General features: G+C 54.9%; 5 protein-coding genes across 5 annotated transcripts; 2 read left to right on the top strand and 3 right to left on the bottom strand.

The window, feature by feature from the left end:
• Positions 1–772: 772 nt before the first annotated feature.
• Positions 773–1,243, bottom strand: INS49_011877 (uncharacterized protein; the record flags this gene model as incomplete). The annotated part of the gene is made up of 4 exons (XM_043172585.1): positions 773–865; positions 977–1,053; positions 1,112–1,149; positions 1,203–1,243. The coding sequence occupies 4 exons, from the start codon at positions 1,241–1,243 to the stop codon at positions 773–775; spliced, it is 249 nt and encodes an 82-aa protein (XP_043024330.1).
• A 698-nt stretch (positions 1,244–1,941) lies between these two features.
• Positions 1,942–4,566, top strand: INS49_011876 (uncharacterized protein; the record flags this gene model as incomplete). The annotated part of the gene is made up of 2 exons (XM_043172584.1): positions 1,942–3,191; positions 3,243–4,566. 2 exons carry the CDS (start codon positions 1,942–1,944, stop codon positions 4,564–4,566), a joined length of 2,574 nt encoding a protein of 857 aa, XP_043024329.1.
• An 841-nt stretch (positions 4,567–5,407) lies between these two features.
• INS49_011875 (uncharacterized protein) lies at positions 5,408–6,855 on the top strand (the record flags this gene model as incomplete). Its single annotated transcript, XM_043172583.1, has 3 exons — positions 5,408–5,655; positions 5,749–5,966; positions 6,152–6,855. The coding sequence occupies 3 exons, from the start codon at positions 5,408–5,410 to the stop codon at positions 6,853–6,855; spliced, it is 1,170 nt and encodes a 389-aa protein (XP_043024328.1).
• Positions 6,856–7,467: 612 nt separating this feature from the next.
• INS49_011874 (uncharacterized protein) lies at positions 7,468–9,041 on the bottom strand (the record flags this gene model as incomplete). Its single annotated transcript, XM_043172582.1, has 3 exons — positions 7,468–8,458; positions 8,513–8,928; positions 8,994–9,041. The coding sequence occupies 3 exons, from the start codon at positions 9,039–9,041 to the stop codon at positions 7,468–7,470; spliced, it is 1,455 nt and encodes a 484-aa protein (XP_043024327.1).
• Positions 9,042–9,906: 865 nt separating this feature from the next.
• On the bottom strand, positions 9,907–11,402 carry INS49_011873 (uncharacterized protein; the record flags this gene model as incomplete). The annotated part of the gene is made up of 4 exons (XM_043172581.1): positions 9,907–10,838; positions 10,895–11,036; positions 11,097–11,170; positions 11,375–11,402. 4 exons carry the CDS (start codon positions 11,400–11,402, stop codon positions 9,907–9,909), a joined length of 1,176 nt encoding a protein of 391 aa, XP_043024326.1.
• Positions 11,403–12,727: the final 1,325 nt, after the last annotated feature.

Raw genomic sequence — 12,727 nt, 5'->3', positions numbered from 1 at the left:
GAAAACGGAGAGCCCAGGTCGAGTCCCAAGAAGGTCTTTGTCCACGTTAAGAGCAGGGCAGGAGGACTTCTGGTTCGCCCGACGTGACGAGCTGTCGCAATCAGTTTTAATTACCACATGCACTGGTTTGGAGCTGGAGAAGCCAAGCTTAGACCCTGGCTGTGGTTCCGCCTGCCTGCCGGCAATTCCAGCCTTCTTCAGTGGGGATCCCTGGTTCTAGGCCCTGACGCGTCTCTTGAGGTCGAGGTCGAGCCGCCTATTGACCTCAGGCCCATGATCGCCTAGCGTTGTTTGCACAACCGAGCGAACCAAGCAACTCTGGGCTACAAGGGCTTGCAGAGTGGCGGGATGGTATGGCCAATATGCAATGCGGACAGCCAACATTTGGCACGCCTTTTGTGTGGTAGAATCGATCCTAACTATACTTGCTGTAGTCTATGGACAGGATCAGACAGCCTTACGTGAAGCAGCCCTTCCTCCTGTGAGACTGTCCCCTTACCACTGTGAGAGTCTCAACAGATTGTCTCTCGCAGTCCAGTTTTGGCACTGTGTGTGATGACGGGACTGCTGACCAATATTGGTCTAGAGTGGCATTAGTTTTGATTGATGAATGAGTGTGGTTCTGCAAGCCCCCCTTTTTTTTTATGCAAAACGCCACAAACAGAATAGTAGTATACACGGCTGATGCCATGGTTGTGACGATGCAAATGCACTGGGACACAACCTGGGGTCAGCATCCTTGGCCCAACTCCCAGTGCCTTCACCAGCGGCCTCATTTCCTGCCTAGGTGTATGGCATCGTTCTCCTTGTTGTCCTCCCTGGCTTCTTCCAGGAGCTTGTCTATGCCTCTTTGCTTCAGGGCAACCTGTCTCTTGTTAGCCTCCTTTGTGAACCTTTGCAGATGGGACAGAGACCAAGACAGGAATCATGTCATGGAGTACTCGAGATGACATCGCTGTCTTTAGAGGTAGCGTACATTTAGACATTTCTGATAGTTCTTGAACAGGTCTGAGCACTCATTGTCATCAGACTTTCCAATGCCTCTGAGATACTCTTTCAGGTGAGTTAGATCCTGCTTAGTTCGGAATGATGGGAGCCTTCACCTGCTTACTTTCGCTGTACCATTTTAGAAAGCAAGTATCGTACTTCCTATGCCTCAGATTAGCAAACAGTCGGCTAAAACAATATCTCCTGATACCTACTCCTTCACCTCATTGCACTCAGGAGCTAGAGAAGCAGACATCCTTGATGACCACTGAGAGTCCTTTGGTCCACAGACCAAAATTGAACAGCCTGAGGCTCAAAGGTTCCACACGCAAGCTTGTGAAGACTGTTGAAACACTCTTCTGCTTCTGCCACCTTGCCGATGAGGATTAACACCAGTTGTGAAGGCTAATTGTGGTCAGCTAGAGTTCCGAACTGACTCCTTTGACCCTCAACTTTCACGTGGACGCCGAGTTCCCGGAGAACCGAACGGGAAGCTGTGTTGGTGAAGTGGAACAAGACTGGGTCAACCGGGCTGTAATCTGAGGGATTGCGCTGGCTGCTAGTTGATGAGTGGTAAGTAGAATGAATTTAATCTGCCAGTCAGGAGATGATTTCAAAGCGAAACCCTTGGGATTTGAAGTCAGCAAGTCACCAGGGTGGCAACCTGCAAGCAGTGAAGCTTCTTGGCTGATTTACACCATCGTCACCACGGGGACTGGAGGCTTATCTTATCTGGTGCCTGCTGCAAGTCCCTTCCAAGACCCTGGCTTGCATCATCCCCACTGGGGGATTTACTACAGGCGCCTAGACCCGCTAAACTGCCTGCCCGCCCGCCGTAAATTTTCGAGTTAACTTCCAAGGTTGGACGGCAGCGTCGCAAATAATTTCTCGATTTCCTGTTCCTCCACCCGGGACGCCGACATTGGCGAACTCTTCCACGGATCACCAACGACCATGGATCCCTCGCAAGACTTCAAGTCCTTGCAGGAAAAGATCCAGGCCTCCCTGGTCTCGACCACGAAAGCTGTCCAGCGCATTGCGAGCGAGGACCTCGGATTCCAACGGACCGTAAACCCCAGCACCGGCGACCGTCTCGAGGAGCAGTCGACGCGCTTGCTGAGCCTCTCGAGCGACCTACTCAAATCTGCCGCCGTCGCGACCGGCCAGAAGAATGTTGGCGAACTGGAGGATGCAGAGGACGTTGACATACAGTGGCGTGGCATCGTGGACGTGATCGACGGGCTTCTCGAAAAAGCCGACATTTGCTTGGACGAATACACTGGCTTGGTCAAGAGGAAGTCGGACTTCCCCGAGAATGGACCTCAGCAGAAGAAGGCGAAGACGAACGAGCGACTCGATTTCAATTTCCGACGCGCCAACATCATCAAGCCGCAGACCACCTTCGAGCAGCAAGTCGACAATTTTGCTGTCGGACCATGGAAGCCGTTGTTGACCCAAAAACCGCATGCTATAGTGCCGCTGGAGGACAGTCTTGGTGTGGCGGTTGACGGAAACAACCAGCAGCAGTATGACTACACACTTTTCTTACCGTCCCTTACTCTCAACTGGGCAGGCAAGCTGCTCGACGAACTGAGCAAGAGCGCCAGGGGAAAATTCCACAGAAGGATTCGAAAGCTGCAGAATATGGGTGCCACAAAAGATACTAACAGCCTATTCAGGTTCAAGCATCCCTATGAGACGGAGATTCTGAAGTTGAAGTACCCTGAGACCACCTACGAGATACGGGACCCCATACCATACCAGCCGATGGATACAACCTCTGCAACATGGGTTGACACCTACGAAGGGGTTCTAGAAATGCTGGAAGAACTCAAGGGAGCAACGGAAATCGCGATCGACCTGGAGCACCACGACTATCGTTCTTACCATGGACTGCTCTCACTTATGCAGATCAGCACTCGAGAGAAGGACTGGATTGTTGATACCCTGAGACCATGGCGACACAAGCTTGAGGTTCTGAACGAGGTTTTCGCCGACCCGAATATCGTTAAGGTGTTCCATGGCGCTTTTATGGATATCATCTGGCTGCAGAGAGACCTGGGCCTGTATATTGTCGGGCTGTTCGACACCTACCACGCGAGCTCAGCACTCGGATACCCCCAGAGGAGCTTGGCGTACCTGCTCAAGAGCTTTGTCGACTTTGACGCAGACAAGAAGTACCAAATGGCGGACTGGAGAATACGGTAAACTTATTATCCCGCGAAATGGGCCCAGCTCGATGCTAACATGCTTAGACCCTTGCCGGAAGAGATGTTCTACTACGCCCGATCCGACACCCATTTTTTACTCTACATCTACGACATGGTGCGGAACGAGCTTGTTGAGCGGTCTGACCGCAGTGATCCAGAGAAGGACCTGATCGAGTACACGCTCCAGAAGTCAAAGGAGACGTCGCTGGACAGATACACCCCCTTCGCTGCAGATCCAGAAACGGGCGAGGGAGCTCGGGGATGGTCCAACTTCCTTTACAAGAGCCATATCAGGCTCAGTGGCGAGCAATTTGCCGTCTACAGAGCCTTGCACAAGTGGCGTGACGAGGCAGCCCGCCAGCAAGACGAGAACCCAACTTTTATCATGCCACCACAAGTAGTGATGGAGATTGCCAAAATTTTACCAAACGATCCCAAGGCTCTGTGGAGTTTACTCGGGAATTCGTCATCACAGAAGGCGAAACAGTCGGTTGAGGATCTCTTCTCAATTGTCACTGAAGCAAGAAAGGCCGGAGCCGAGGGACCCAGCACGATTGATTTCTTCAGGAGCACGTATCTCGATAGTCGCTCGGTTGCGGCCGTGATGAAGAGGGAGCTTGGTAAGGAAGAGAAGCCAGAGCTGGACCTGCCTCCAGTGGAGGAACTCCGCAGCGAGAAGTCCCAGCTTTTTGGCTCTATCCCACTGAGCAGTTTATGGGATGGCTCGTCACAATCTCAGAATGGCGCTGTCAGCGAGCAGATTGCATTACCTTGGACACAATTTGTGCAAGAAGCCGTGGCCGCTGCTTCCCAGCAGGAAACTCTACCCAAATCCCAAGACCGAGACGAGGATATGATCCCGCTCGAAGTGCCGGAGAAGGTGACTCCTGCGCTTCGGAAGGACCAGGACGTGGAGAACACTGAGTTCACACTGAGACAGGGGCGGAAGCGCAAGGTGGAAGAAACACAGGACGAAGATTCGGGCGATGGAGGAGCACCGCTCGATACGGAAGAAATGATATCCCTCGACGTAGACGAGGGCGGAGGCAAGCGTGACAGGAGATCAAAGAAAAAGGCCGCCAAAGAAGCCAAAAATGCGAGGAAACAAGCAAAGGCCGGCTCAACAGGTCGGAACGGCACCGAGCAGGCAGATGCAGCCGAAGACGAAGATGCGCCTTTCGACTACAGCCAGGCGCAGTCAGTCTTGAATGCAAAGAGATCTGCTGCCGCTGCCAACGGCACTGGGGATGCTCCGGGTAAGAAGAAGGCCTTTGATCCCTATGCGGCGAGGATGAATGCCGAGGGCCCCAAAGCAGCCAGACGGATGCACGGGGAGCGTACGGGCAAGGCAGGGACCTTCAAGAAGTAAAGTGCTTTTGCTGGCGAACACTGCTATCATATGGACGCTATGATCGTGATCAGCTTAGACCGGCTGCATTTATGGTTGGTCAGCCCAAGGGCTCAAAACACTACGGAATAATGCGTCATTTCTGATGATCGCATTGAAGGAGGAGTTGCTATCATGCGAAGTGCTTCTAAAGGGCGGGTGACCCGTAGGATAGGATTCCAGTTTCGGTGGCCGGAAAGAACCTACCAGATACCATTGCTCACCAGAGGGCAAGCAGACTGGAATAAAATCCAAAGCTGCGCGACGCACTTGCTGGCTTGCTCGTCGAATTACCAGTAATCACATTAAAGATCCAAATGGCCCTATTTTATGAAGTCTGTAGAATATCTTTGAGGCATCCCTTGCCCCGGTATCAAATTGAACTTCTCTGGGAAATTGGACAACCTTACCAAAACACAAGGAACCGCATGTCGACGATCATGCAAATTTGTACAGGTCGATGCTTTGCATAACTGAATCTTCCATCTTGATCCTTGGGCTAAACTGCTAACCCACATTAGTTTTACATAAATACATGAGAATTGCATGTGGAAAACTGTCACTTATGTATCCCTCGAGCTGACCCAATGTGATCACTCATCATCGCATTGGCGTTACGCGCATTTGCGTGCGATGCAAGCGGGGCCGAGGCCCCGCGAGGGGGGATATCTGGATGGAGAAACTACTATCTGTGCTTGAGAGTTCACTCGATCGAACCCGCTATCACATAGATTCTCCGTTAACAAATCCTTGAAATTTAGATCTTCCTGGCAGTGATTTTTATTCGCGAACCCCTGCATCTCAAGCCCACCGGACAGCCAGCATGCAATCGGAGTCCACACTCGCCCCCAAACAGCCCCCTTCCGACCGGCACGAGGTGATAGCCGTGCTGGAGTCCATACACGTGCCGTGGGAGGACTTCGACAGCAGCCCCAGGACCAACGAGGCGCTGCTGTACAAGAACACCATCGCGGGTGAGGATGATATTGCCGCACGGATCAGGGACGCCAGCATCGTCATCTGCACGATCTGTAGGCTCACGGCTGAGACGCTGAGGCAGGCGCCGTACTTGTAAGATAGTCCATAGCCCTAAGAAACCCAAAAGCATAGCACACATGTGTGTGGACGAGAAAGAAGCTGCCGGACTAATGGTACAGCCGAAAGGAAATGCATCATCAGCCACGCCGTGGGGACGGATCACATCGACCTGGCCTACTGCCGGGAGGCCAACATCCAGGTTATGACCTGCACAAACTGCAACACCGAGTCTGTTGCTGAGCACGCCCTCTCGTTGTACTTTGCCACGAGGCGGAGTCTCGTCTCTGTCCACAACACACTGGCCGACTTTGGGCCAGACCGCCCCAACGGGTGGAAGTCCAAGGGTAAGTGCATTCGGCAAAAGGGTGCCTTTCTCTCCTTTCGCACCAATGGGTTTGGGCCGCTGTTGGTACGGGAGGCGGTTCTGCGAGAAGGCCAGGAAACCGAGGGACCCACTTCCGCAGACTCACTGCGCCTACAATCTGCACAAGCAGAAGTTCGGAAACATGATTCGCTGACAACATCCCAGGCAGCCTGAACAAACTGATGCGCGACGGTACAGGGGCGCCGCCGCGGACGTGCGCGCAGGAGACAGCGGGCGTGGTCGGCTACGGCGCCGTGGGGAAGCACATCGCCAGGCTGTGCAGGGCCTTAGGGATGGAGGTGATGATCTCGCAGCGCAAAGGCGACGCTGCTCCCGGCACGGCAATGCCCCTCACAAATGGTCAGCAAGAAGGAGTGGCAGCAGCATCAGCAGCGGGTGGGGAGCCGCCGCGCGTCCCGTTCAAAGACGTCCTCACGCAGGCGACCGTCCTCTTCCTGGCGCTGCCTCTCACCCCCCAGAGCACAGGCCTGATCTCCGCGCCCGAGCTGTCGCAGATGCGGCCCGACGCTGTCTTGGTTAACGTGTCGCGGGGCGGGATCGTCGACGAGGCGGACGTGGTGGGCGCGCTGCAGTCCCGGGCCCTGTTCGGGTACGGCACCGACGTGTTCGCGCGGGAGCCCGCTGGCGGCAGCGACGACAGCCCTCTGCTGGGCGCCGCTGAGGCTGGGGGGCTGAACCTCACGCTGACGGGCCATCTGGCCTGGTTCTCGGGCACGACCATGTCGAACCAGGTGCGCAGGGTTAAGGAGAACCTGAGGGCGTTCCTGGATGGCGAAATAGGGCCAGAAGGTATTGTTGTGCAGAGGGACTTTGAATCAGGCGAAAGACCGGGCATTACAGCTGCGTGAGAGCCGGAGGGTTGAAATGCGCAGGAGCAAGGTGTTACGTTGTGCCACACAGTTCTCCGGCAAGGAGCGAGCCAGAATAAACGGTCATAGACTTATAGAACGGCTCAGTGTTACAGGCAACTGAAGATACCTGTCCAATGTGATTGACTATACTTCAACAAGCTGGTAACGTGAACATATGTCGGCGTTGGGCACAAACGGAATACAGTCGACAATACACTGTGGTTCATTCACACGAACATAATAGCATACTGCTCACCAAATCGCTTGTCCAGGCTCGTGCCCAGAATATATAGCATACGTAATGACATTTGTTTCTGTACCGCGTTGAAGCAGTAGATATCCGAGAAAGCCACACCCTGAGGATCCCAGATTTGTTGCAACGCCTGATGAATGCTATGCAATGATGGCCTTCCCTTGTCCCTGATTTCCATTTTCGTTTGCTACATCGTTCCCTGAACACCTAAAGAAGAAAGAAGAATACAGGCTGTGGAAGCCTGGGATATCATCACCGTCCAATGACTTTTGTTGAATAACGCCGGATCCCATTCCTTTAGTGGCCAAAATAACTTCGAACCGGTCCATCCTGGCTGGCCCCATTAGCTCGCTGGTTTAGATACCAGCGTCGACACGCCATCCCTCAACAGGCAGAGGGAAGGTCTGAGACCAGGCGGCGATCTCCTTCTTGAGGTTGTTGATCTTCTCAACCTCGCCGCCGGCGACCTTGGCCTTGAAGTCCTTGAGCTTGTTGGCCTCCTTGGGCAGCGCGCCCTGGACCTCCTTGCAGATCTTGATGGCCTCGTCGATGTAGGAAGCAACACGCTCAAAGTCAGTAACACCGAAGCCACGGGAAGTCATGGCAGGGGTGCCAATGCGGATACCGCAAGGGGTCAAGGCGGACTTGTCGCCGGGGATGGAGTTCTTGTTGCAGGCGATGTTGATCTGCTCCAGGACGGCCTCGACACGGGCACCGTCCAGGCTGACGGGCCTCAGGTCAACAAGGACCATGTGCGAGTCGGTTCCGTCAGAGACAAGCTTGTGGCCGAGGGCCTTGAACTTGTTCTCCAGAGCCTTGGCGTTGTCAACGACCTGCTTCTGGTAGGCCTTGAAGTCAGGGGTGTTGGCCTGCTTCAGGGCAACGGCCAGAGCGGTGATGGTGTGGTTGTGGGGACCACCCTGGTGGCCAGGGAAGACGGAGAAGTTGATAGGGTCCTCCAGGTTGTACAGCTCCTCCTTGCCGGTCTTGGGGTTGACGGATCGCACACCCTTGCGGAAGAAGATCATGGCGCCACGAGGGCCACGGAGGGACTTGTGGGTGGTGGTTGTGACGACATCGGCGTGGTCGAAGGGAGTGGGGATGACGCCGGAGGAGACCAATCCCGAGATGTGGGCAATGTCGACAACGAGGTAGGCACCAACAGAGTCGGCAATCTTGCGCATGCGGGCGTAGTCGATCAGACGACAGTAGGCAGAGGTACCAGCAACAAGGATCTTGGGGCGGTACAGCTGGGCATTCTTCTCGAGTGTGTCGTAGTCAATGATGCCGGTATCAATGTCAACTCGGTAGGGCATAGTCTCGAAGTAGGTAGAAACGGCAGAGATCCTGTTGTCCGTTGTTAGCCAGGCCGTTCATTTCTCCCATGTTCGATATACTCACTTCTTCACAGGAGTCTGGTAACCGTGGCTCAAGTGGCCACCGTGGGGGAGGTCCAGACCCATCAGACGACCGTGGGGAGGCATGAGAGCCTGGTAGACCTGCAGGTTGGCAGGGCTGCCGCTGAGGCACTGGACGTTGACACCCCACTTGGAGGAGTCGAGGGTGAAAGCCTCGAGGGCACGCTTCTGGCAGAGAAGCTCAATCTCGTCAATGTGCTGGTTGCCACCATAGTACCGGGCGCCAGGGAGACCCTCGGAGTACTTGTTGGACATGGGCGAGCCAAGAGCATCGAAGACGGCGCGGGAGGTGACATTCTCGGAGGCGATCAGGATGATGGACTCCCTCTGCCTCTGGATCTCCTGGGTCATGATCTGGGCGACCTCAGGGTCGGAGTCGATCAGAGACTTCTCGAGCAACTGCAGATCTGTTAGTAAATCCCGGATCAATTCGTCAGACGCCCTGTTTAGCGGGGCATACTCGCCTCCTTGTGGCCCTGGGAGAGGGCGTACGTCGAGCCGTTGGCAGCCATTGTGAATTGAGTCCTCGGTCCTTGCGGTAGGTAGGAATTTACTCGGTCGGCAATGGATGAGTGAAGGAGAGGTAATTGGAGAAGAAGACTAGGAGGGACAGAGAAGGCGCGGAGGAAGAGGAGGAGTCAGAGCAGATATGGCGGCGGGAGAAAAAATCCAATGGGGGGCAACGAGGGACACGGCGGGGTTCTAGAGCTGGGCAAGCTGGGGACTCGGGTCCCGGAATTCAGCAGGGATGGCCGCTCCAACCCCCGGCTGACCGGTGGGTTTTCTGGTGGGCATGACGGCCAGCCCTGCGATATCGCTCTCGCGGACTGACTCTGATGACAAGACGAGGCTTGGCATACCCTGTCGGCAGCGCTTGAAGACTTCAACTCCAAGTCTCTCTACCCATGTAGCCAGAGGTCCAGCTAGGGACGGTGAAGCATTGCTAGATGTTGCATAGTATTAATGCTCATCCTCTCCCTTCACGAACCCCTACGAGTCTAACCCTATGAAGTCGCCCCCTGTGGCGACTTAGTTGCTCTGAGCGCTTCGTCCCTCGACCAACCCATAAAGAGGAAAGTCATTAATCACCACAAGGCGCCTCGCGCACCTTGGCATACTAGGGACCTAGGTATACTGCAAAATCACTGTCCTATTCCACTAATGCTAGTCCCGACTACCTTACAATCTGTTGCAACACTCGAGACGGTCCAAAGAAAAGCCCCATGATATGGGAAATAGTGATGCACCTCAATGCAAGGCACAATGCGCAAACCAAACCGACCGAATCCCCCTACGGGACCATGCTGTCATCCTAAGCCTCGCGTGTTGATACAAGAGTTAGTAGATCCGATTCGACCGTGAACATGGCCGTGGTATTTAGTCCCTTGACTTGGCGATGCCGACCTGGTTCTTGCCCTGGTCATAGATGGAGTACCATGGGCGAAGGAATGCGTCTCCCAGGATACCCGCAAGGTTGGCAGGGAGGTTCATGCCCATGAAGGCGGAGATGCAGGAGCCGCCAGACTCGATGGTGTAGTCGTAGGCATCGATAGTGAAGTTGTGACCGGCCAGGGTGAAGGTGATGTCTGGGAGGCTGTCCCGCGTGTTGCACTCAATGGTGTAGGTTCCACTATAGCCTTTCTTGCCACCAATCTGCTTGTTGAGCATCTCTGCGAGGTCGGTCTCCAGAGCAATCAGGGACGTGCCGGTGTCCAGGATGATGCCAGCGTCATCGTACGATGCAGACTCGCCGTCGACAGTGATAGCGTCAAGGTCGACCTCCCAGTACGCTTTCCTGCGGATGGGGATGTTGGTGATCTTGCCGGTGTAGTGGTCCTTGTCCGAGCCGCCAAACACAACCTCAGAGCCCTCTCCGTCCTTGCTGAGGTAGAAGGAGAAGACGGGCTCGTCAATCAGCTTCTGGTCGATCAGGTTGTAGAAGGGAGGAACAATCTTGTTGACGGAGATGGTGTCGTAGCCAAGACCCAGGATTCCGTCGAACTTGCCGAAGGCAAAGGCCAGGCCGGGCTCCTCGGTCGCCTCGGCGAAGTCTTGGTTCTTGATTGTGAGATCGCCAATCTGCAGCACGTCCTGGGAGACGAATCCCTTCATGGAGCCAGAGCCGTATTGGATCTCGAATGACGAGCCGTTCTTCTTGTAGGTCGACGATGAAGAAGACTCGTATTTGCTGTGCAGGTAGCAAGCGATGGAGGTGCACTTGGACGAAGGCACCCAGAGGTTGGAGCTGCCGGTGTCAAGAATGACCTTGAAGTCCTGGGGAGGAGTTCCGACCTTGATGTCGGAGAAGTCTGGGGCGGTGTCAGAGGGTAGAGTCAAGCACAGGGCAAGAGAGGTCAGGACATACACTGGGCGTTCAGATAGTTGGTGATGGGGACGGGGTGGTCCTTGGTAGGCTCGATGCTGGGCTCGCTGTAGCCGAAGGGGTGCTGGGCACCCGAGTACTTCTGCTCGAGGTACTTGATCTGGTCCTGCATCGGGAAAGCCTTCTGTGGAATTGTTCAGTAACAGTCCGAGATCTCCAAGATGGTAGGCAGCCCGTCACTAACCATCTGGTCCTCGAATGGGATCTTCTGGATCTTCATCTTGTGGACTCCAGCCGCCTGGGCGGAGGCGCCAAGAACTACATGATGCGTCGTCAGTCACCATCAAAAGAAGAGAGGCAAATAGCCAGGAGCCGTGAGTAGATGGTGGGATGGAGGTCGGACGGATACTGCGATAGCGATACCCAGGTGGGAAAGCATCCAGTAGCTGGGGATGTGGAGGGCGCATGACCTGTGGTTTGCAAACCCAGGTCGCGCGACGGCTGAAGCAGGAGAAGACTCACGCATGGCGCTCAGCATAGCTCCCTTCATGATGGGCAGCTGCGAGATGGAATACTAGAGAGACTGATGAGGGATGGTAATGGAGAATGGCAAAAATAGACGTGGTTGATGATGGAAAAGAAAACAAGACAGAGAATGTGGTTGATGGTCCGGAGGAGTGTAGGTCAGGAGTGAGGGAGATCCAAGGATGCTTGGTGAGGTAGGTAGGGAACTGGGGAAGCTCTGAGGTGTGATGTGGATGCGGATGGATGGGTGGGCGGGTCCTATGGTCCAGTGCGGCAACCGTCTGGGTCTACGTCAGTCATTCAGTCAGTGACCCTGGAGCTCCGGGGGGGGGGGGTTGGTAGCGTCTTGTGACACAGCTGCCACTGATAAACCAAGCTAGCTGATAATAAGCCAAGGCAGGGCCCGGGTGACGAGGCAACCAACTTGCCTAGGTACCCATGGTGGGTGGCAGGCACAGGCACGGCCTCTTGGCCTGAGCATGGGCATTGAACGGTGTCAGACGGGATGGGAGCTTGTGCCGCGGTCCGCCGACTCGTGAGTGGCTGGCCGGGGGGCGGGTGCGGCTTATGTAAGTCCGTCTTCTGACACACTTTGAGCTTTAGAGCACAACAACAAGACGTGCCCGTTTTGGAGGATCCCGTCCGTTTCGAGCTGCTATAGACCCGCCGGAGATGAAGCTGAGTGACAGCTCCACATACAACACATGTCGCTGATCTCGCGTCCAGACTCACAGCTCAATCCTCAGGGCTGGCAGGGCAGCATGAAAGGAGTACTCCTCTCAACCGGAGCGGCCTCACTGTCTGGCCAGGTCCTGTGAGGCGTTGCAACGGCACTCTTGGTGAGAGCATCTCAGCCTGTGCCTGTGGTATAGTGTCTATATGCCTGTGTACACGGCGCTCATAAAGTAACCTTGCAACCGTGGAAGTTCGTAACAGAGGTGAGAGCAACAGTTCTGATTAACTACCGATCAACTCCTATTTTGCTTATTCCGCTGCTGCTGCAAGCCGTCACATCGATAATGCGCAGGCTACCCCTGTTGTACGGGCTGCTGCACATGGTAGAGTCACGGACGTTCCTTTCATTGATTTCCAGGGCGCTAGATTCCCAATCTCAGGCGGCGGAGCTATTCACTTGTGAGCCTATTGATTTTGTGGTTGAAACAGCTGTCGCTGGGCCAATACACAGGAGGATTCATGCCTCTGGACTCTGGACCAGGGCCAACAAATGGCGGGCCGCCACCAGTGGATCATACCCCTGTCCTTGCAGCGAGCGGCCCGCCCAGCGTCGCGTCTACCAAACCGCGTCTGGCCTGGAAGCACTTTACACGCGTGGACAGGCAGGTCTAGACA

This window comes from Diaporthe citri (assembly GCF_014595645.1).
Source record: "Diaporthe citri strain NFHF-8-4 chromosome Unknown scaffold_5, whole genome shotgun sequence".
NCBI lineage: Eukaryota > Fungi > Ascomycota > Sordariomycetes > Diaporthales > Diaporthaceae > Diaporthe > Diaporthe citri.
This window is presented reverse-complemented; position numbering and strand designations above follow the sequence as displayed.